Genomic DNA, 23,149 nt, shown 5'->3' on the forward strand with positions numbered 1-23,149 from the left:
GGAGAAGGAAAAAAAAAAAATCCCTAAATCCAGTCTTTGAATTGAAGTGACAATCTGTAATTCAAGAGCAAGCCAATCCACAAAACCACTCCCAACTGTTTTGGGGGCCACATCTCCTCATTCACTATCTGCTGTTTTCTCATGAGCCAAGTTTCCACTCCCAGCATACTAACTGTTCAAATCTACTTAAAAAAAAAAAAAAAAGCCAAGCCTATTTCTACAAATTATGCCAATTCTCATAAATCCTTCAATTAGGAAAGATGAAAACACTCTAAATTTCCTTTGAAAATAACGGCAAAACTTTGAGAATCAAAGTAATAAGATCACTTTAACACAACCTCAGCAAATCTGCTGAGCAAGAGGCAACATAGTTCACAGGGAGGCAGGTCCCATCCTGCCCACTGTCAGACCAGCAACCCCTGCACACGTGGGAAGAAGCTACCACGCCCATGGAGGCACCTTGGGGCAGGCAGGCACTTCTCAACCACATTACGATGTAACTTGTACTGGGGAATAATCCAAAAATTCTAATATCTATCTACAGCAACTACATTTCATAACAGCATAGGCTCGGTCCAATATACACACTTTATTTTAAATTATGCCACTGGCACTTGGGAAAAAAAAGTCATTTATTTGCATTGCTTCCATTTTTCTACTGTAGTGTTAGGACTTGACATAAGCATCGCTCTTCTACTTCCTATTTACAACTCATTCAGAATATTACTACAAATACAATATACAACTTTTAAAAACTTATGGGGAACTGCAATTTTTGTTTTTCTTTCCTCTTTACAGTTTTCTCAAAATCATTCAACTTAAATGAAAATTTATATGGACATTTTCTGTACACATCTGAAAGGGCAGAGATCACACTGGTAAAGCCAAGAGAATTTTGCACAAATACAATAAAATACAGAAAACAAAAACCATAGAAGATGTTATTAGGGGTACAAATATAAACAATACAGTACCATTTCAGTAATTTAGCAACATAACACTCATACTTCATAGAAATAAAACTGCAAACCTGGAGAATGCTCTGACAAATATTAAACATTATATATACAATGAGGTAAATGTACCTTGGTCTCTTGAGAGGTAATTTAAGTTTAAAGCAATTGACATTTTGAAGCATCTCCTTGACATATAAAGAAATCTCAAACACCCCGTTCCATTGGCACAATGTGAAAAAGGGATATCAAAACACGGTTCATGATATTCAGTTCACAAATCTTGTTAAAAAATAAAAACAAATTCACTTAGGTTCTTTTTTTAAGCTTTAAGAAACAGGTTGAATGTTATTAAACACATTCTTTAAAGTCTACAATTACAAGTAAGACTGCATAATGGTGTTGAAAAGTTTAAGTGTACTGACGATCCTCCGAATGTCTTAGAATTCCAGCATTCCCAGAGAGAGGGCCCAAGGGTAGTCCGGCATTCCGAAACAGACACAAGCAGCGACAGATTACACGTGCAGACCTATTCTTTAGGATCCCAGACATGTCTGAACTGGCATTTCCTGCCACGCGATCACAGAACCATCATTTGGAATCTCCATCATTTGGAGCCAGAACCCGGCCACAGTCAAGGAACCAACAGAAACAGCTGACTTAACAATCACTCTTTCGGTGCAAGGATAGAACTAAACTCTTGGCAGGACAGGTCTAAGGGGATCCTGACTTTGTTCTGCATTTTAATTAGCCCTATGCCATCTTGTTTATAAAATGTTCTATACGGGACAGCTCTCAGATGTAGAGGAGCAACTGAAGGTGGCTCATGCATGAGCTGCAGAATGGCCGAGGGACCACCGAAATTTTGTAACGAGAACTGAAATGTGGAATCCGTGGTGTTACTAACGATGTCACTGTGCACGGACTCAAGGCACTTCTTGAGCAGTCTCACGACAGCAGACTCACAGACTCCGCGCTTCGGGCCTCGCCCTGTCCCCTCGGGGACCCGATTTGCTGCTGCTTCTGGCTCAACTGCGGCTGCCCTGACTGCGGCCGCGCTGCCTCCCCATTCCTTGGCCGCAGCGCCAGTCAAAAGAAGGCAGCCGGCAGGGCCATCACCCACCCCACCTCCAAACCTGGAGAACCCTCCCAGCAACATCCAGTGACTCATGTCCCACCAACCAAGCTGACTTCCGTCAACCATTTTCCTCTGGATTTCCAAAGCAGCTGTTCAGTCAACAGGCTGCTGAGGGGAGGTGGGCGGGCAAGGCTGGTGGCAAGGCAATTCATCTCTGAGTCAGGGACCAGCAGGAAGGCAGGCTGAGAGAAACTTAAGCTAGAGGGAGGAGGGCGGGCCAGGGATTCCTGCGCCCCGCCGGGTCACACCTCCCTCATCCCCATTCCTCTGGGGTACTGACGAAGTGGATGTGGACAAGTAATTGGTCTGAAGGTATATTTTAAACCAAGTTTAATTTTGGAAGGTGAGCATCTGAAGATAGGCAGTATAAGCAAAGGCTTGTGAATCTAAATGAGAAAATCAATACTCTAGTCAAACGTATCTGCGGTTATGGCCACAGTAATCATGATCTATTTCATTTTTAAGTGACTTTCATTTTCAATATTAACTAATCGGAGTTTATCAAACTGTCATTAGCCAGAAAAGGAATTTGCTGCAGTAATATGTAAACCGAATTTAGAACTAAACTCCAACTTTTAAAAAAATTCCCTGACTCACCAAAAGTACATTTTATCCACTTAGGCAAGAATAGTATAATTGCAACTCAATCTTTGATTTAATAAAGAATATCTTCAGTAAAAGTTGATTACCTTATATGAAAGTGAGAAATCATGTATCTCAATTTTAAATCAGACAAGAACTTTTGGTATGTTCTTAAAATTATATAAAAATAGTTTTAGCATTGGTCCCCTGGATTTCAAAAACCAGATCTGGTAGGCATAGAAATGGCCAAGAAAAAAAAAAAAAGTACCTAATCAGAGAGCTAGAGATTAAAGAGGAAATATAACGTAATTATAAAACAAAGCCCTCAACGTCTGTCATTCATTTGCGTTGACAAAATCATGGTAACTACAGAAAAAAACTCAAATTTGGAGTCAAAATATTAACCTCTAAGCACATTTTTCCCCATGATGTTTTTAACACATGAAACTGACACTAAATTCCTATGCATATGTCATTCATTCTAAAATTACTTTGGCTTTAAGACCAAATAGTCTTTCAAATTTATTCTATGTATAAGAGAAAAGACATGATCAGAATGCAGCTCAGTCAGCGTAAATGGCCACTATCTCTTACTGACCAAATACTATAAAGGTTATTCTGACCCTTTCATTTGGAAATTGATAGCACTATAAAGTCAATGTCTTGCCTCACTGCTATGATAGTTTTTCTCCCATCAGAATAAGATCACAGTGATAAAGAGGACTCTGAAAACCGTAAAAGCCCTAAAAGACTTTTAGCACTGGAAGTAAAAATCAGTTACTATAAGCCAGTTTCAACTTAGTGTGAAGACCATGACAAGTTTGCTTTAAACATAGAATTTGACTGAGAACATCTGTAAATGGAGAACCAATACTCAGAATGTTCTTTAGCTACCACTCTCCCAAATATCAAGGGTGTACTAAACTTATTACCTAACCATGTAAATTAAGCAGTTGCAGTATCTGCACACAGAAGGAAAGACTGAATTAGAAGCTGCCTTCTTCAAAGTGTAGTGAGACCTCAGAACCACGCTAACTCTAACCTTAGTTACAAAGACAGAAAGTCCACCAAACACTGACTCCTACGTAACAACTATGACTCTCCTGCACACCTGTTATCTACTCAAATGATTAACTACCTTTACCTTCCTAGAAAAAGGTCTATTATTCAACATTAACACACCCTAATTTTAAATGTAATTCATTTCTTAAAAAAATAACACTGTCTTTGATCAGATAAAGAAAAAAAATGGCTTACAGAATGCCACACAACTTTTCATAAGCAGCTAGACAAATTTTCCCTTTTAGAAAAATTAGTCTGTATGCTACAAGTTTTAAATTATTAGAGTACTATAAGCATCTACAGTGCCACTTTATTTTTTCAAGGTATACTTAGACAACACAATTTAGATGCAAAAGCTTGATGTGAGAATATTAAAAAATGACCATGATAACATTTATCAATTAATGCCACTTCATTTCTTTAGTGGTTTAAGCACATTTTGGTAGGAGAAAGGCATTTTCAAAATGGAATACCAAATGACATACTACAAAAAACCTTCCAAAAAACAAAAAAGTCTGGGTTACCCAGATAAATAAATTTTTTGAATTAAAATACTACAGCTTTTAAGACACACAGACTGTAAGCATTAGAAAGACACAGAAGCGGCACTTACTGGTATAGTACAATCCCATTTTGAAGGCATGTAATGTTCTGAATATGTGAAAGAACAGTAATAGTATACAAAATACAATTGCATAAATTATGTTCCTCACTACTATATGAGGTCATTTTTAGACTCAAGATAAGAGTTTTATAAGTGTTAGTTTTAAGATCCTGAAAATTATAGAACAGTACATTCAAAGTCTGAATCAAGGAACTCTTTAGTGGTTCAGAATCCTCTGAGAATGTACTAACCAGGAATAAATCACTTTCTTTAAAAATAAGAAATGTTTTGTATAACTCAACAATCCAGCTCCTTTACCCTTAAAGATGATCTTCAGCACAGCAGAGTTAACCTAAAGTTAAGACCAGCAATCATCTTTAAAAAAAAAACAAGTTTTGTGTTAATAAAAAATAAAGGTAGACTACACAACATTTTGTAACTGTCCTGGGAAAGAAGTGTTCATAGTGCACAGAAAGGACCCACGTGGCTGTTTCCTGGGTCCAAAGAAATCCTGGGGAGTTTCTCGATGACCTTATTACACTGTTGCAAAAGGAAGCAATATCCTTCTATTCCCTCTCAGTGAGGTAGAACAATTGACCTCCCAAATTAAAACCCAGGAGCAGATCTGAAGGAAAAGCAGAGTTCAGGCAAAGCTGCAGAACTACATTTTGATGCCTTCCTGTTGACTGAGTTGTGACAATGTTTTCTTAATACGCAAAGCCGTAAGCCTCGCTGCTCCATTGGCATACCAACATTCTCTCATAATTTTAGCCATTACTCTCAAAGCCTGCAAAAAAATAGAAGAAAAATAATTAATGAGTGCCAATGAGTGCTTTCCATTCATCTGAATAAGATCTTTATTCTGTACATCTTCTTTCCAAGTGACATATGTTCAATTGTTTTGTTATATTTCCGCATTATTTGTGATAGCAAATAAAGAGAAATGACTTCAATTCCCATCATTGGGGTACTGGTGTCAGCAGCTGGAAAGCAGATGGATGAGGGCCAACTTACTTAGCAGATGTGAAAAAGCTGAATCCTAAACCAGAGCTGTCAAGGCAAAAAAGGAACCTCACTCACATAGAAACTCCCCTAGAACCAAGGAATTAACTGCATTGAGTTCCTCTGATGTGAAGTTCAAGCTAAACACATGAGGATCAGCCAAAAGAGCTGGAACCCCAGATACCTGCCCCTCCCCGAGCTTCACACGGTTGGGTGACTGTCCCACTCTCACCCCAGCAAAAGATTAGAGGTTTTATCTGGGAGGGTAAAACAGAGATTTCCGACTTGGGGAACATGGGTGCAAAGTTCCATACTAACAACTCACTAAATGATAAGACCATAGGTTTTCTCCCTAAAACACAGGCAGCAATTTGTAGATACTCCTCCAGGTAAGAGACTGAGTCTTCTCTGGGAAATGTGAGCCCAAGAGGAAAGACCTAAAGATACTGACATATCAGTGGCTCCCAACAACTGATGGAAGCAACCCAGTTAGGTCACCCTAAAGGTCACAGTGGGTGAGTGCTGTTCATATGCACAAAGCTTCGTCAGCTTCCAGTGTCCTGTTTTTAAACATGAAGAGAACAGGAGTTTATGTGCTATGTGCTATGGTGAGAGCTGTGAATTGTGTAAGACTGATGAATCACAGACCTGTACCCTTGAAACAAATAATACATTATATATAATTTAAAAAAAGAGAGAGAGAATAGGAGTTTGATCAGACATCAAAGAAAGCAGTATGAATGCAGAAGCTGATACAAACAGACTAAAGTAACTTGGACAAAACAGTTGTACAGAGAAGAAAGGATCAATAATTTATTATTAATATCCTCAAAGAGATAAAGAAAATACTCATATTCATCACTGACAGTTTTTTGCTTCTTGTTTGACTTTGGAAAAACGTGACAGAAGAATTGGAAAATAAACCTGATTAAAAAAAGATACAAGTTGATAAACCTTGCAGAAAGTTTAGAAAAAAATCAAGGATGGATAAGAGGGGAAAGATAAGAAAATGAGAAGGCCTCTTAAGGGGTCTAACATTCAAAACTAGAGTGGAAGAAAGAGAACAGAGGAAAACAGAAAGGAACAAATCAAACAAATACTTCGGGGACATTTCCTAGAAATGAACATTAGTTTCCATATAAAAACGACCAAATGCCCAACACATACATATACTCAATTCTACAAAATTATAAATTTATGGAGAGCCTACCATTTACCAGAATTCATCCTAGGTACTGGGAATACAAAAGAGAACAGACAGACAAAATCCCTATCCTCATAAAGCTCACGTTCGAGGGAGCCAAAGCTTATCGCTAATAAACAAGTGAAATACATGGACTGTCAGTGGTAAGTGCTAAGGAGAAACATCATTTAGGGAAGGAGATAAAATATGCCAGGGAAAGAAGGTGATATTTTAAAGGGATGTATAATGTCTACTAAGAAGGTAACATCTGAGCAGAGACTTAAAAGATGGTGGGAGTTGAATAAACCAAGAAACAGGAAGTCATGGGGTCCAGGAAGGAAGATTCACTGTAACAGAGGCAAAGGGAATCCCAGGACAAAAGGTGAGGGATATCCCAAGATGAAAGCTGCTCAGTTGGCCTAAGGAGCTACAAGTCCAGACTGGAAAAGATCAGAAGGTTCTGGAAGATACTTCTTAGTTATTCTATCAGTTTCATGTTCTTAATGTGTTTCAACTATTGAGAGGAGACTTATAAACCCCAGAAAAGCGAAAGACTGAATTAGTGTAAAGTGAAATAGAAAACTAACCAAATGGAGAAAAAACAAAAATGACAGCAATGGCATTAATTCAGCACGATGTGACAGTAACTGCAAATTGCATGTGTACTCTTAATGTTTTCTGTTAACTTTTCCTCATGCTTAAAAAGCCATCTGTTTAATAATGTGTTCTACTTATTTAATGAATACATGAATACTTCGAGTTTGCACTTTGCAATATCAAGATCAAATCTGTAAAAGACAAAATCTAGCCCAATTTCATTTGTTAAACATGCAAATTCTCTGAGCACACTAAGACGTATTTTTATCTGGGCCTGGATACTTGATTTTGTTGGGAGGTAGCTAAGGAGCTTTCTCAATGTCTCGACCATTGAGTCCTACATTATTATTATTTTTAAAGATTTTATTTATTTGACAGAGAGAGACACAGCGAGAGAGAGAACAGAAGCAGGGGGAGTGGGAGAGGGAGAAGCAGGCCTCCCGCCGAGCAGGGAGCCCAATGCGGGGCTCTATCCCAGGACCCTGGGATCAGGACCTGAGTGGAAAGCAGATGCTTAACGACTGAGCCACCCAGGCGCCCCGAGTCCTACATTATTTTGATATGTAAAATCAACTACTTAAGTCACTAGCTTTTTATTCCTCTTCAGCTATAAAACTTCACATCTGGAGAAAAAGGCTCTGCCTTGCCAATATTATAACAGTGACAGCTAACAATTACATATAGATTAAATAAAATTTGTCTTAGAAATTCTTTAAATTTACAAGTACAAAAACATTTCTAAAATTTTTGTAAGAGCTGGGGTTGAGAATCTCAGACACTGCTGGAAAGCATTTTCCCTACATTCCTGGTGAATGGTCACACAGGTAATCAGATGAGTAAGATGTCAAATCATCAGAACCATCCTGCCAATCACCTTATCCAACTTCCTCCTTTTAAAAGGCATGTTAGGGTCTGGAAAACTGAAATGATTTGCCCAAAGTCAGACTCTGAAATGGTGGCCAGGCTGTTCTAGAATCCAGGCTTCCTAATTTCCGTCCAGATCCATCCAATTGTTCTGGGCTGCCCTGATCAAAAGGACACATTCATTTAAAATGCATGTGGGGGCACCTGGGTGGCTCAGTCATTAGGCGTCTACCTTCGGCTCAGGTCATGATCCCAGGGTCCTGAGATCGAGCCCCACACCGAGCCCCACATTGGGCTCCCTGCTCTGCAGGAAGCCTACTTCACCCTCTCCCACTCCCCCTGCTTGTGTTCCCTCTCTCGCTGTGTCTCTCTCTGTCAAATAAATAAATAAAATCTTTTAAAAAAAATAAAATGTAGGTGACCTCTATTTGCAAAGGACATGATACTATATATAGAAAACCCTAAAGATTCCACCAAAAAACTACTGGAACTGATAAATGAATTCAGTAAAGTCGCAGGCTACAAAATCAATGTACAGAAATCTGTTGCATTCCTATACACTATTAATGAAACAGCAAGAGTGAAATTAAGAAAACAATCCCATTTACAATTATACCCAAAACAACAAAGTATCTAGGAATAAACTTAACCAAAGAGGTAAAAGACCTGTACTCTGGAAACTATAAAACACTGATGAAAGAAGTTCAAGACGATGAAAGAAATGGAAAGACATTCTATGCTCATGGGTTAGAAGAACAAATATTGTTAAAATGTCTACACTACCCAAAGCAATCTACACATTTAAAGCAATCCCTATCAAAATACCAGCAGCATTTTTCATAGAACTAAAACAATCCTAAAATTTGTATGGAACCACAAAAAGAACCAAAGCAATCTTAGAAAAACAAAACAACAAAACTAGAGGTCTCACAACTCCAGACTGTTGTATTACAAAGCTGTAGTAATTAAAACAGTATAATACTGGCATAAAAATAGACACAGAAATCAATGGAATTGGACAGAAAACCCAGAAATGAACCCATGATTATATGGTCAATTAATCTTTGACAATGGAGGAATGCATATACAAAGGGAAAAAGTCTCTTCAACAAATGGTATTGGGAAACCTGGACAGCTACATGCAAAAGAGCAAAATCGAACACTTTCTTATACCACACACAAAAATAAACTCAAAATGGATTAAAAACCTAAATGTGAGACCTGAAACCATAAAAATCCTTGAAGAGAGCCCAGGCAATAATTTCTCTGACATTGGCTGTAGCAACATTTTTCTAGATATGTCTCCCGAGGCAAGGGAAATAAAAGCAAAAATAAACTATTGGGACTACATCAAAATAAAAAGCTTCTGCATAGCAAAGTAAACAACAAAACTAAAAGCAACCTACTGAATGGGTGAAGATTTTTTTTTAATTTATTTATTTATTTCAGAGAGAGAGAGAAAGAGAGAAGAGAGTGGGGCAAGGGGCAGAGGGAGGAGAGTCTTAAGCAGACTCCGCGCTGAGTGCAGAGCTCGACAGGGGGCTCAATCTCACCACCCTGAGATCATGACTGAGCTGAAACCAAGAGTCGGATGCTTAACTGAACTGCACCACCCAGGCACCCAGAGAAGATATTTTTAAATGACATCTCTGATAAAGGGTTAGTATCCAAAATATATAAAGAACTATATGATATAACTCAATACCCCAAAACCAAAGAATCCAATTAAAAAATGGGCAGAAGACATAAACAGATATTTCTTCAAAGAAGACATCCAGATGGCCTACAGACACATGAAAAGATGCTCAACATCGTGCATCATCAGGGAAATGAAAATCAAAACTACAATGAGATATCACCTCACACCTGTCAGAATGGCTAAAATCAAAAACACAAGAAACAACAACTATTGGCAAGGATGTGAAGAAAAAAGAACCTCCTTGCATTCTTGGTGGGAATGCAAACTGGTGCAGCCATTGTGGAAAACAGTATGGAGGTTCCTCAAAAAATTAAGAAGAGAACTACCCTATGAATCAGGAATCCCACTACTGGGTATTTACCCTCCCAAATACAAAAACACTGAAAGGGTTACATGCACCCCTGTGTTCGTTGCAGCATTATTTTACAATAGCCAAACTATGGAAGCAACCGTGTCCACTGATAGATGAATAGATAAAGAAGATGTGGTATATATACAATGGAATGCTGGCCATAAAAAAAAAAAAAAGAAATCTTGCCATTGGCAACAACATGCATGGAGCTAGAGGGTAAAATGCTAAGTGAAGTCAGTCAGTCAGAGAAAGACAAATACCATATGATCTCACTCATATGTGGAATTTAAGAAACAAAACAAACAAGCAAAGAAAAAAAAGTTAAGAGCGAAGAGAGAGACACACATAAACCAAGAAACAGACTCATAACTACCAAGAACAAACTGATGATTACCAAAGGGGAGATGCATGGGGGGGATGGGTTAAATAGGTGATGGGGATTAGAGAGTGCACTTCTTAAAAAAAAAAAAAAAAAAAAAAGATGGTGAACTTAAACCCATCCATACCGATAAGTGCATTAAATGTAAATGGAATGAACATTCCATGTAAAAGACAGATAAAATGAAAATGCAGGTGCCTTGGTTCATTGGTAGATTTAAATACTATTCTGAGACATTGATGGCCACTGCAAATGCTCCATGGCCCTTTTGATGTCCTTGAGATTGAACATGAAAACCAAATTACTCTGTTTTTCATTCACTGGTTTAACTGCCATGGGGAAAAAAAAAGAAAAAGAGAAAGAAGAAAAAAGAAAAGAAAAGAAAATTCCTGTGTCTATTTTCCTTAAAGAAAAGTAGCAAATTTCCACATACCAAGCAGAAGCAGTTTAGAAAATTGTGTAGTATCCAAAATAAATACTCACTTCACAACTCTGCCATCTGTTTGGAATATTTGGCCTTAACTTCTGTTCACAAACAACTTTTCTCATTTCTTCAACTGATGGATCAGAAGGTACAAGATCATAATAAGGCAGCTGGTAATCTTCATGAATTCCTATATTGGTTAAAAAAATATATGTATTTTTTGAAGAATTTACTCAGATAATGCCAGACCATTCTTTGTCCAGGCACACCCAAGAGTCCTATTTCAGGGTTCCATTAATTAATTAGTGAAGTGGAACAGGGCTTCTAGCTTGCTCTATCTCATCTACATCTGCATCAACAACCCATCTCTCTGAGTTGGTACTGGGCCCACACCTTGAAATTAAATATCACTATGGGATCAGCAAAGGCTATCTTAATGATGGTTAACTATGAGCTGTAATGACCTGATTGATATTTTCCCAAAGAACCCTCATGTGCAAGAAATGAGAGTTTTTATTCTGTGAGTGCTCAGCCTTGGTATAGGGATATACACTCTACCACGGAGATGTAAATCCTACAGGCAAATCTGAGGTGCAAGTCCTTTACCTCTACTTGGATCTGTCCTCTTTGTTACCATACAGAGACACACTCTCCCTGTTACTGCCATATAAACCTGAGACCCTAGTCTCAACCAAGCCTGGGCCACCAAGAATGAGAAACTATTGCTCAAGTAAATATCGAAAGTGCTCAATCTAAAATTAACTTAAAATAAACTTAGTTTAAAAAGTAGTGTAATGGCAATGTAATTGTATTCTGTATATACAACTTCCAGCTAAGAAGTTAGACAAAATAACCACACATTTGGGGTCGGCGGGGGGGGGGGGTGAGTTTGACCCAGGTACATGCTAGAAACAGCTTCCTGGGTGGCCTCTCAAGTAGTCTTCCATTCTAAATAACTATATTCCAAGATAACAAGGGCTTGGTTTCTGATGCTTCCCAGGATTCAAATGGAAATAGAAAAAGAATACACTAAAATAAGCATGTCATGTCATTTCCCCTCACTGCAGGTTTTATCTCCTTTATTTTCTTTGGCACTCTCAGTGATCACCTGGTGAACATAATTTTAGACCGCTGATGTGTATAATTTCATTCAATAAAAAAAAAGGCTATCCTGGAACAGCTTCTGTTCATAATAAACTGTTGGGGGAGGGGGAGAAATTTACCACCAATGGAACATCGTCGAGCTATTTCCCAGAATACTAAGCCCATTGCATAGATGTCGGCACGTTTGAAGGATTCAAAGTGTTTCATATTTATGGAATCATCTAGAACTTCAGGGGCCATGTACCTAAAAAAGAAGTCAGCAATTTACTTTATGGAATGGTGGTCACTTTACTTTTGAACTGTTTCATATATTTTCTTTTTTTCCTGAGAATTTTTTTAAAAATTGGTATTAACTTTAAGACTTTTCTCCCCTTTCAGCATGGTTCTGCTACTTTTTAAAATGACTCATACTTCTTATAAAAATTTTCCCAAAGTTCATAAAGTACAAAGTGAAAAATCATTCCATTACTACCACCCAGTGTTAACGCTTTGATCAACATTCTTTCAGATACCACTATACATATATAGACATATATATCCAGTATTATATAACTGAGACCATATTAAACTCAAGAAAAATATTAAATATCCAAACTGATTTGAAAATTAATGATGTCAACTAAATGCCACGAAAAGCTGAAACAGCAATTTCATGCTATCTGCCTTATGATCTTAGCTTCTAATGAAAGACACATATGTAACAATCATGACTATTAAGAATGTCTTAACACAAACCACCTACTTTGTCAAGTACTATGCGGGGACCATATATTTTAATCTAGAAGTCTTCTCACTAAAACAGGATGAAAGGATGAGGACATAATCCAGGGAACAAAATAATAGATAAAAAATGAATGCCAGTCCTCCTACTGATGCCACGTTGTAGGGTTCTGAAGTTTTAAAAACCCTACTGAAGTTATACAGCAGGATTCATGAAGACCTGCAGCGACCACTGTCCTGGGAGCCTAAGTCAAGAGTTCCGAGAGCCCTTGCTGAATCCAGAAATCATAAATACCACTGAGACAGAATGAAGCTTGGCTCTATCCAAGGCCAAGGCAGTAACGTGGAGATATGCTGTGGCAACATGCTGTGATAATACACAGAGTAAGGCCTTTTGGGTGAGAAAGGCTAAGGTTCGAATCTCAGCTCTTCAGGTTACCATGTGTATGAGGCTGACCCCGTGACTTGCCTTCCACGGGGCTGTTTCCTCATCTGTGAAATGAGGACGTCACCCACCTAGTCATGTTCTTTAGAAAACTTGTGGATTCAACAAACGCAAGGCTGCTCTCAAGCAGCTTGCAATCCAATGGAACATATACACAAATAAATGGAGAGTTATAATGTGCTAAGTGCCCTAATGGTCCAGGTTCAGCCTGCTATGAGAGCCCTTGGTAAGGGCACCTCAGTCCGGAAAGGGCTTCCTCTGAGAAAGGAAGGGTGAGTACAAGTCAGGGAAAAGGCAGGGCAAAGTCTGCTCTAGGATACAGTACATGCAGAAATTCTAAGGAAGAAAGAAAGGTGTATTTCCAGGAACTAAAAATCAGAAAATAGTTGGGCTACCTACAGTATAGCATTTGAAGAGAGCATTAACTGAGATTATATATATATATGACACATTAAAATGACTGGCACATACTGGGCACCCTATAAGCATCAGCTACTATTGTTATTATAATTAATATAACGAATGATAGTATTTTCTGGAAGGGCCATCTTTCATCAGCAGGCATCTTTAAAAGTCAGGTAACCTTGGCTTCAGAGCAGGCAAGCCCATGAGCTCTTCTACCTGTGGGCAATCTAATAAAGTACAGGTTTGAGTTTCAGAAGATATGTACATAAAAATGAGAAGGAAATGAAAAAGTTGATTTCAGAAGATATTAAACACTCTTCACAAGCATACCTTTTTGTTCCCACTCTGTGATTTGGAGCAATATCAATTGTATCTGTGGCTGAATCGTGTCTCACTGCCAGTCCTAAGTCTGCAATACAGCAAGTTCCATTCTTCTTTACCAAGATATTCTTGGATTTCAAATCTCTATGAGCAATGGCTGGCTTCCCTAAAGAAACCAAAAGTAAACGTGATTGCTTAAAAGGTGATACCAATCACAATTCTCCCCCTTAGGTTCAAAGCCTCTACTCCTATCCCAATGTCAAAGCATTTCAGCTCACATCACCCACAATACCTGGACAATTACTAAACAACCTCAAGTGAATCATTATACCAAAAGTTGCTGAAATTACATTTCTTCAAAGAAAATAGAGAAAATAAGATGCTCTAAAAAATGGTGCTCAAAAATTGTAAGTCTAACAACTCAAAGACTGGGGGTTAAAGATGTTTGTTTGTTGACATCTTATGAATTATTTATGGAACTCTTGTTACAGACTGATATTTCAGTCCAAGGACCAAGCATCGACACCACTTCCTTTAGCTACCAACTATAATATACTCAGTATTAAATTTACAACCTTTAAATACTAACAGTGGAAACCCTGGAGCCCTCCTACACTGCTGGTAGGAATGTAAAATGGTGCAGCCACTTTGGAAAAAAGAGTCACAGTCTGGTAATGCCTCAAAACCGTTAGTTGCTGTATAATCCAGCAATTCCACTGTATAAATAGAGAACTGAAAACATATACCCACACACACACACAAAGTGTACACCAATGTTCATAGAAGCATTATTCACAAAAGCCCAAAGTGGAAACAACCCAAGTGTCCATCAACTGATGGACAAATGTGGTATATCCAAACAATGGAATATTACTCAGCCATAAAAAAGAATGAAGTACTGATACATGCTATAACATGGATGAACCCTGAGAACATGCCAAGAGAAAGAAGCCAGCCACAAAAGATCACATATGACACAATTCCACTTACAGGAAATGTCCAGAATAAGCAAATATATAAAGGCAGAAAGCAGATTAGTGGCTGCCCAGGACTAAGGAGTTTGGGAGGAAATGGGGAGTGACTGCTATGGGCACAGTGTTTCTTCTTGGAGTGATGAAAATGTTCTAAAATGGACTGTGGTGATGCACAACTCTGTGAATACACTAAAAGCCACAGAACTGTACACTTAAAATGGGTGAATTGTATGATATGTGAATCATAACGCAATACAACTGTTATTATCAACAACAGTAACAATTACAGAGATGAGGGAGACTAAGATGTGAAAGAGCATGTGTGTGGTAAAGTGGGGAGTGAGGGAGCCACCAGGTGGCAAGAGGATAATCGCTAGAGGAGAGAGATATATTGGCATGTGACAATCCTACATGGCATAAAAATTATACCATAACAATTTCATAACTAAAATTTAGTATATAATTTTTTAACTACAAAATGGTCTCATGAAGTCTCCTTATCTCAGAGTCAAATATAATTATTAGATTGCCAGATAACATTAGGTGGCATGCTGATTTTTTTTTATTCTTATGTTAATCCCCATACATTACATCATTAGTTTTAGATGAAGTGTTCCATGAATCATTGTTTGTGCATAACACCCAGTGCTCCATGCAGAATGTGCCCTCCTCAATACCCACCACCAGGCTAACCCATCCTCCCACCCTCCCTTCTAGAACCCTCAGTTTGTTTTTCAGAGTCCATCGTCTCTCATGGTTCCTCTACCCCTCTGATTTCCCCCGCTTCATTCTTCCCTCCCGCTACCTTCTTCTTCTTCTTCTTCTTTTTTTCTTAACATATATTGCATTATTTGTTTCAGAGGTACAGATCTGAGATTCAACAGTCTTGCACAATTCACAGCGCTTACCAGAGCACACACCCTCCCCAGTGTCCATCACCCAGTCACCCCATCCCTCCCACCCCACCCCCCACTCCAGCAACCCTCAGTTTGTTTCCTGCGATTAAGAATTCCTCATATCAGTGAGATCATATGATACATGTCTTTCTCTGTTTGACTTATTTTACTCAGCATAATACCCTCCAGTTCCATCCACGTCGTTGCAAATGGCAAGATCTCATTCCTTTTGATGGCTGAACATGCTGATTTTTAAAAAGCATTTTTCACATTACATTTGATACTACACATAAAAACACACATTCTTTCAGACTTGAATTCTGAAGTCGAGATCCTCAAAAATCACAAGACTAGATGCTACTTTTAAGAATTCACATACATATCAGTTTTGTTACAATGACTAGAGAATCTCTAAACAAATTCCCATATTCCTAACTCCACCTGAGATTTTCAACAGAAAGATAAAATAATTTCATTAAAAACCGCATTTTAAACATCTTTATTTAGGCTGACTTCTTAAAAAATTTTCTAACGGACATTAGATTCATGGGAATTTAAAGCTTAAATAACATAAGTACTTTGAGTTACCTTGGGTACCAACAATCTCCATGTGGAGATGGGCAAGTCCACTTGCTGTGGACAAAGCAAGTTTTATCATTCCTTCCACAGTAACTGTATATCTGTTCAAATAATCAAAAAGGGATCCATGCTCATGGTAATCTGACACCAACCAGAGCTGAGTCCATGTGCCATTATCTGTAGAGTAGAATAACAATGTTTCAGATGGATTGTAGAACATCAATTTATCTACTCAAAAGTTACCACTTTTTACTCTCAATCCTGAATTCCACAACTGCAACATGACAGTACCTTAAGTTTGAATATTATTTCCTTCATATTTTCACTGTCTTACACTTTTACATGCATATCTTTTAGATCCTCTGAGTAAGCCCCCTATTCTTGAGATAAGGCAAGGGTAACTAATCCCATTTAAGAGGTAAGGAATCATAGTTCAAAGATGGTGATTTCAAATCTACACAGATGGTAGCAGAGCTGGGACTCCTGAGTGGCTAGAAAAATGTCTGGTTCAGGTGGGGTGCTCAGTAGTTGTTTCTGGAAGGAGGAAGGGAAAGGGGAGTGGGTGGAAGATGAGAAGTATCTGGAGCCTAGTGTAGCCACAGTAGGAATGGAATAGTATAGGACAAAACTGAAAGTGAGCTTAAAGGAAGAAATACAAGCTTTAATCACAGACTATACATTCAGTTCACAAAGAAGCCAGATAAGAGATTATTCCAAGGTTTCCATCTTAGAAAAAAATATAAAAATAGTGGTATCATTGACAAATGGTAAAGCTGGAAGAGAAACTAAAATGTCAGGGGGAAAAAAAGCTGGGGCTGAACCCAGTTTTACACAAGGTGATTCTGAACTTCGACAACTAGGAGTATGTATTCCAAAAATTTGTTTGTAAACTAATACATGGCTTTGAAATGTGTTTTCCCATGGGAATCATGGTAAAAACTCTGGCTAGGCTTCTAGGTTAGGCTGGTCCTCAAAAGCCTATTTAACCTAGGAGTAGCAAGAAAACCATACACCAGGAAGCAGCACAATTCAGTAAAAGATACACATTTGGAGTCATTCTGACCTGGGGGGAACCCAGGGCCTAGTTATTATTGACTATGTGACCTCAGATAAGTTTCTTAACCAATGAGGCTCTGTTTCTTCTTTTACACAGCAAGAATACCTTACTTTTGCAAAACTGTTAAGAAGAGTTAAAAAACAGGACAACTGATAAAGCATTTAATGGAATGCATGGCTCCTAAGAATTTAAAATGGGCTGTCTCCTTCCCTATTGGTTGTAAAAACAAAAAAAAAAACCCCACCCCAATTAACATAAAACAGATTCTGTAATTTTGAAAGTGGTACTTGAAGGAAAGCAACTCTGATTAGATGAGATTAAGAAAGGTATTTTCAGAAGATTCGGGAGGGGGTTTCTGGGTACTTTCAAAACAATTTAGATGCTCATGACACTAGTTCTTTACAAACTATACATATAAACAAAGCTTACTCTTCATAAACTTTATAAACTGATTCTATTCAAACTTGTGCCTTTTCTTTTCCCTGATACAAATGCATCACTATTTTTACCTGCATGCTTATTAATCATGACTGAATTCTGAAAGGCTGACAAATTAAGAGGAACACAGGCAGATGGAAGAAAGGGAGATTTTCTGAGGTAATTAATAAGAGAAGCAGAAGAAGGATATTTAAGAGGCTGTGTAATATAAAGGGTTGTCTCAGGTGGAATTAACTAAATCAGGAGGATAAAGATAAAGGAGAAGGGAAATAGAGTGGATGGGCTAAATTCTGGGCAAAGTCCATTAACCCCTGACAAAGAAAGAAGAGAGTAGGGAAGACCCAAGAGGGTGAGCCAGTTCCCATGGTGACCACCAGATGACAGCACCAGCTTAGCTTGGCTGCTGCCTGAGCAAATGGGAAAATAAAGTTCAGGGCACAAAGGCAAGGGCATTTTGCGCCAGGATGTTTGCTTGGAATAGGCCTAAAACCTGTTGGGCCTGGGTCAGGTTTGAGCCCCAAATGACAGATTTAAAAGCAACCACCACAGCTGAGTTTGAAACTATGCACGTGGCTAAGTCCTTCAAGGGAGCAATTACTGTTTGTAGACTTAGAGCCTTCATACAAATCAGTAAAAAGAGTTTTAGAAAGCAAACACAACTACTAAGAAATAAGAAATGAACACAGAAAATCTAGAGTCACAGAACATTGTTTGTAAGGTTGTTTTAAGAGTTAGAGGGGACGCTAAATGGTGCCAAAGGCAGAAGAAAATGAAAACTAAGGACTTGGTCAAACTATGATCACTGCTTTTGTTTGTTTTGTTTTTACATTAAGTAATACTAAACTGGTAATAGCCACTGATAAATCACTGCCTACAGCCATCACATCCATCACTGCCCTAAGTCACAAAAAAGAGATAATCAAGGGGCGCCTGGGTGGCTCAGTCGGTTAAGCATCCAACCCTTCCTTTCTGGCTCAGGTCATGATCTCAGCGTTCTGAGGATCAAGCCCCAGGTGGGGCTCTGTGTTCAGCGGGAAGTCTGCTTGAGATTCTTTCCCCTTCTCCCCCCCCATCTGCTCCTCCCCCTGCTCGTGCTCACTCGCTCGCTCGCTCTCTAAAATAAATAAATAAATAAATAAATAAATAAATAAATAAATAAATAAATAAGTAAGTAAGTAAGTAAGTAAGTAAGTAAGTAAGTAGGTAGGTAGATAAATAAATAAAATCTTTTAAAAAAGACCTAGATAATCAAATATTAGATGGCTCTTAATGTGATATATATATCAATATATAATATACAATACACAGTATGTTGTATACAAGTATATAATACAAAATATACAGTATATAGGAAGGCATACAATATTTTCAGGAAACCAATCCAATTACTCAGATTTAGTCTCTAATCCTAACTACCAGTTTTTAAATACAAGGAGCAAGTTCAGAGATACTACAGAAATTCAATCAACACAATCCAAAATGTGGTAAGCCCTACAGGACAAATAATCCAGTTTCTTCAAGAAACTGCAAGAAGAAAAAAAAAAATGAAGAGAAACAAAGCAATTTTAAGGGATTTCAGATAAATATCAACCAAATGCCATGTGTGGACTTCATATCCTAAAGTGAGTAACCAATTGTTTAAAAAAAAAAGAATATACAACTGCAGAAATGTGAAACTGACTGGATACTGATGACATTTTAAAAATTGACAACAGGAATTTGGTCATGCTGCATTACGATTCCTTAATCTAAAGATACAAAAGAAAGGTGTTTATGGATAAAAAGATATATACCATATCTTTGGCTTCAAATAATTCAGAGAGAGGCAGAGTAGGCAGAATCAGATCAAATATGATTGGCAATGAGCTAATCACTGTTGAAGCTGGGTGACAAGTGTTCTTTATACTCTACTTGCTCCACTTTTCTATATATTGGAAATTTTCTAGAAATAAACTCTTAAAAAAACCCCAATAAATGCATACTGAGAATAAATCTGAAAATACAGAAAAGCAAAAGGGAAAATCATTAAACAATATTCTGAAGAAATAAATATTGTTGAAGAAAATGGGAAGGGAGAGGAGGAAAAAGAGGACCATGGTTCTGGCCAATCTCAAAGAGAAAATGATAGCATTTTTTAAAAATAGGAAAGCTGGGAAATGCATCTGATTGCAGGCGGGGCTGATGAGAGTTCTAACGCCGAGTCTCTGATGAAGCTACAAAAGCAGCAACTATGGGCACAACAGTAAGAGCCGAAGCCAAGACAGCAGATGAAGTCCAGTGAAGCCACTGCTCCCCATCAGCGCTCATTCTGACTCTCCACTGACTCTCCTGCAGCATCGGACTGAGCCAGGGCCCCAGGCACCTGTATCACAGGCAAGAAAGTGTCTAGATGGTTGGTTACCAATGGGCACGGTGGTCCTGGAGGAACTATTTCTCTATGTAATGGAGTTGATTTAAAAATTTATTTATTTAAAAGATTACCTAGCCCCTGCCAACTTAAAACACAGAATACACCGAGAAGTTATTTTTACTCTTCCTATAAATAAGGTCATTAGTATCTATTAAAATGCCCTAATGGTCATTAGGTCAAAAGAAATTTAAAGGAAACCGATCTCTGGGCTCTAACTTATCTCAAAATTTTGAGCAACCAGAGTTTATAAAACTCTATTTTTTCTATGCTATGACTATACTCAACTTACTAACTGCCTAAAACCAAAATAACAAAAGCACATCCCTTTTAAATTTAAATATTTAAACTCTTTTATCTTATAAAACAGAGATTTAGAAACACGTCAAGAACATCTTTAAGAAGTTCCTGTTTTTTAAGCGTCTGCGTCCGGCTCGGGTCGTGATCCCTGGGTCCTGGGATCGAGCCCCGCATCAGGCGCCCTGCTCAGTGGGGAGCCTGCTTCTCTCTCGCCCTCTCCCGACGCCTGCCACTCCCCGTTTGTACTCTCTCTTGCTGTCAAATAAATAAAAAAATCTTAAAAAAAAAAAAAAGAAGTTCCTGTTTGTAAAGGTTTCTAATATATTCTTTTTGACTTAATGGGTCTAATCTGTATGACAAACATTTATTTCTCATCAAATCTGACAATGTTTAGTATCCATATTTGTAGAAAGGCTCAAGCAGACATTATACTCAAAGGAGAAGCAGATGTTACTGACCTTTATTGTCTGCTGCTATAAATCCCAAGATGTTTTCATGACGTAACATTACAGTCTGATAAATCTCTGCCTCACGGAACCATGAGCGCTCTTCTCTAGAGGAGAATATTTTAACAGCAACTTCTTCTCCTCTCCACTTTCCTCGCCAAACTTCTCCAAATCGACCTTTGCCAATACTTTCTTGTAACACAATAGTTCTTGCAATTGTTCTCTGAACGAGCAGAGGTAAACCTAAAGATAAAAATAGGCATTAAAGAGTGACAGAATAACTCCAAAAGCTCTGTCTTTAAAGAACTTAACAATCTCACTAAGGAGCGGCAGACTACATTTGCAAAAATAGTAATTCATAATAAAATGACAACAGGATTATAAATATAATAAAAGAATCTAGAAACTCCTGCCTAGAGAGTCCAGGTAGGCTTTATAAAGTAAGTTGAATCTGACTCTCCTTTACAGAAGGGATAGCACCACAGAAGAGGAAATAAGATTTTCAGGTAGGAGGACTATTAAAGCAAAGGTAGAAGAGGGAAATGAATGAATGTTTACAGAACCCGCTCAGTTAAACCGAAGGGCAATGTGTGTGGTAAAGCAGCGGAAGAGAAGGGAAGCTGTCATCAGAGTATGAAGAGTACTGAATGCTGAGCTCAAGATGACCAATGAGAGGGGCGCCTGGGTGGCTCAGTCGTTTAAGTGTCTGCCTTCAGCTCAGGTCATGATCCCACGGTCCTGGGATCTAGTCCTGCAGCAGGCTCCTTGCTCAGTGGGAAGCCTGCTTCTCCCTCTCCCTCTGCCTGCCACTCCCCCAGCTTGTGCTCTCTCAACTCTCTCTGTCAAATAAATAAAATCCTTAAAAAAAAAAAAAAGACCAATGAGAGCTGTGGATTAAACAGGAACTATTAAAAATTTCTGAAAAGGTTCATGAATGAGGAGAAGCAATTTAAAAATTGCTTTCAGAAGGATGAATCTGGTAATGGTTTTACTGATGGGAGGAGAAAAGTATGTGAACACAAGAAACATAAAATCAGTATGTACAATCCATACTGATTTCAATAAATCAGTAAAAATTATCACAGAAACCATTTCAAGACAAGCAATTTACGCACTAGGAACTGGCTGGCTGCGCAGGCAACATTAGTATCTTAAAGAATGATGCCAAGTAACTTAATGTGGTGATGGGACACTGGCATTATTTCACCATCTGAACGTGCCCTACTCTAAAATATGTATATAAATTTTTAAAATACTGTCACACTTACTTGTTTACAGAAAAGGATTTATCACTACCTGCAACATTTAAGTATCACTGTATGTGGGACTATTCCAATTCACTTAATATCACATCCCCTCATGGACTAAGTAAGTGTCATCTTAAATTATACTGACCCTGACAATAAAAATACCAGTATAAACCATGTTCTACACTAGTATTTTTTTCATACAGTCTATACACATAAATGTGTGTAATTTATAATCTATTTTCAGAGTTCCTTGCTAGACCAAATTAACCCAATGGTAGTAAATGAAATTATGTGCTGTCTTTGGTTTCCTGATGTGAAATCCTTCTAAATTCAAACATTAAGTCTTTAAAGTGATCAGAAGTTTTTCCTCTTTTCATCTATAAGTTTCTCAAATGGGTCCTTTTCCTCTTCTTGTTCTCTATCCTCCCCACCTCCTGCAAAGTAGTTAGCAGTCTAATTATAAACAATTGTTTTTATGTTTATAAGGAGGCTGCTAGCTAAAAACAGATCTGTGAAAAATCCTTATTTAAATCAAGGAGCTCTTTTAATATTATGAATATCCTTAATTGTGTTGTTTAGTATAGATACTAATCTGTAAAATTTTCTTACAGCCTTTGAATGGGGTCATATGATATACTTCAAGATTTAAAGTACACTTAAGAGTTAACTTCAGGAGGCTACTCTGGAAGTTAGACAGGCAAGGAGTACAGAAGAAAGGGGAATTACAAATGGGAAGTCTGAAAATGTCTAACACATTCAGGTCCCATGTAAGTGATATGGTCAAGAAAGCTACCAGGACAAGGAAAGTTTTTGTCTCCCCATTATCACTGGATTCTAGATCCCAAACTAAAATTCAAAGCCAAATCTAGATTCATCATATTATCTATATTTAGTTACCATAACCCACGTGAATACATGAGCATTTTTAAAAAGTAATAATTTTCTTCTAAAGAGAAAAATAAATAGGG

General features: G+C 37.9%; 1 protein-coding gene across 2 annotated transcripts in view; it reads right to left on the bottom strand.

The window, feature by feature from the left end:
- Positions 1 to 569: 569 nt before the first annotated feature.
- The window catches only part of TGFBR1 (transforming growth factor beta receptor 1), a 53,727-nt gene continuing 31,147 nt past the window's right edge, over positions 570 to 23,149 (bottom strand). For both annotated transcript variants that reach the window (XM_035016217.1, XM_035016218.1), the window contains exons 4-9: positions 20,944 to 21,174; positions 16,293 to 16,460; positions 13,844 to 14,000; positions 12,063 to 12,187; positions 10,899 to 11,029; positions 570 to 5,126 (exon numbers count right to left, since the gene is read on the bottom strand). In XM_035016217.1, coding sequence (XP_034872108.1) covers positions 5,001 to 5,126; positions 10,899 to 11,029; positions 12,063 to 12,187; positions 13,844 to 14,000; positions 16,293 to 16,460; positions 20,944 to 21,174 — 938 coding nt within the window. In that variant the 3' untranslated portion in view covers positions 570 to 5,000. The remainder of the gene's footprint in view (positions 5,127 to 10,898; positions 11,030 to 12,062; positions 12,188 to 13,843; positions 14,001 to 16,292; positions 16,461 to 20,943; positions 21,175 to 23,149) is intronic.

Source organism: Mirounga leonina, unplaced genomic scaffold, assembly GCF_011800145.1.
Source record: "Mirounga leonina isolate KUSES-001 unplaced genomic scaffold, KU_Mleo_1.0 Mir_170, whole genome shotgun sequence".
In the NCBI taxonomy this organism is placed as follows: Eukaryota; Metazoa; Chordata; class Mammalia; order Carnivora; family Phocidae; genus Mirounga; species Mirounga leonina.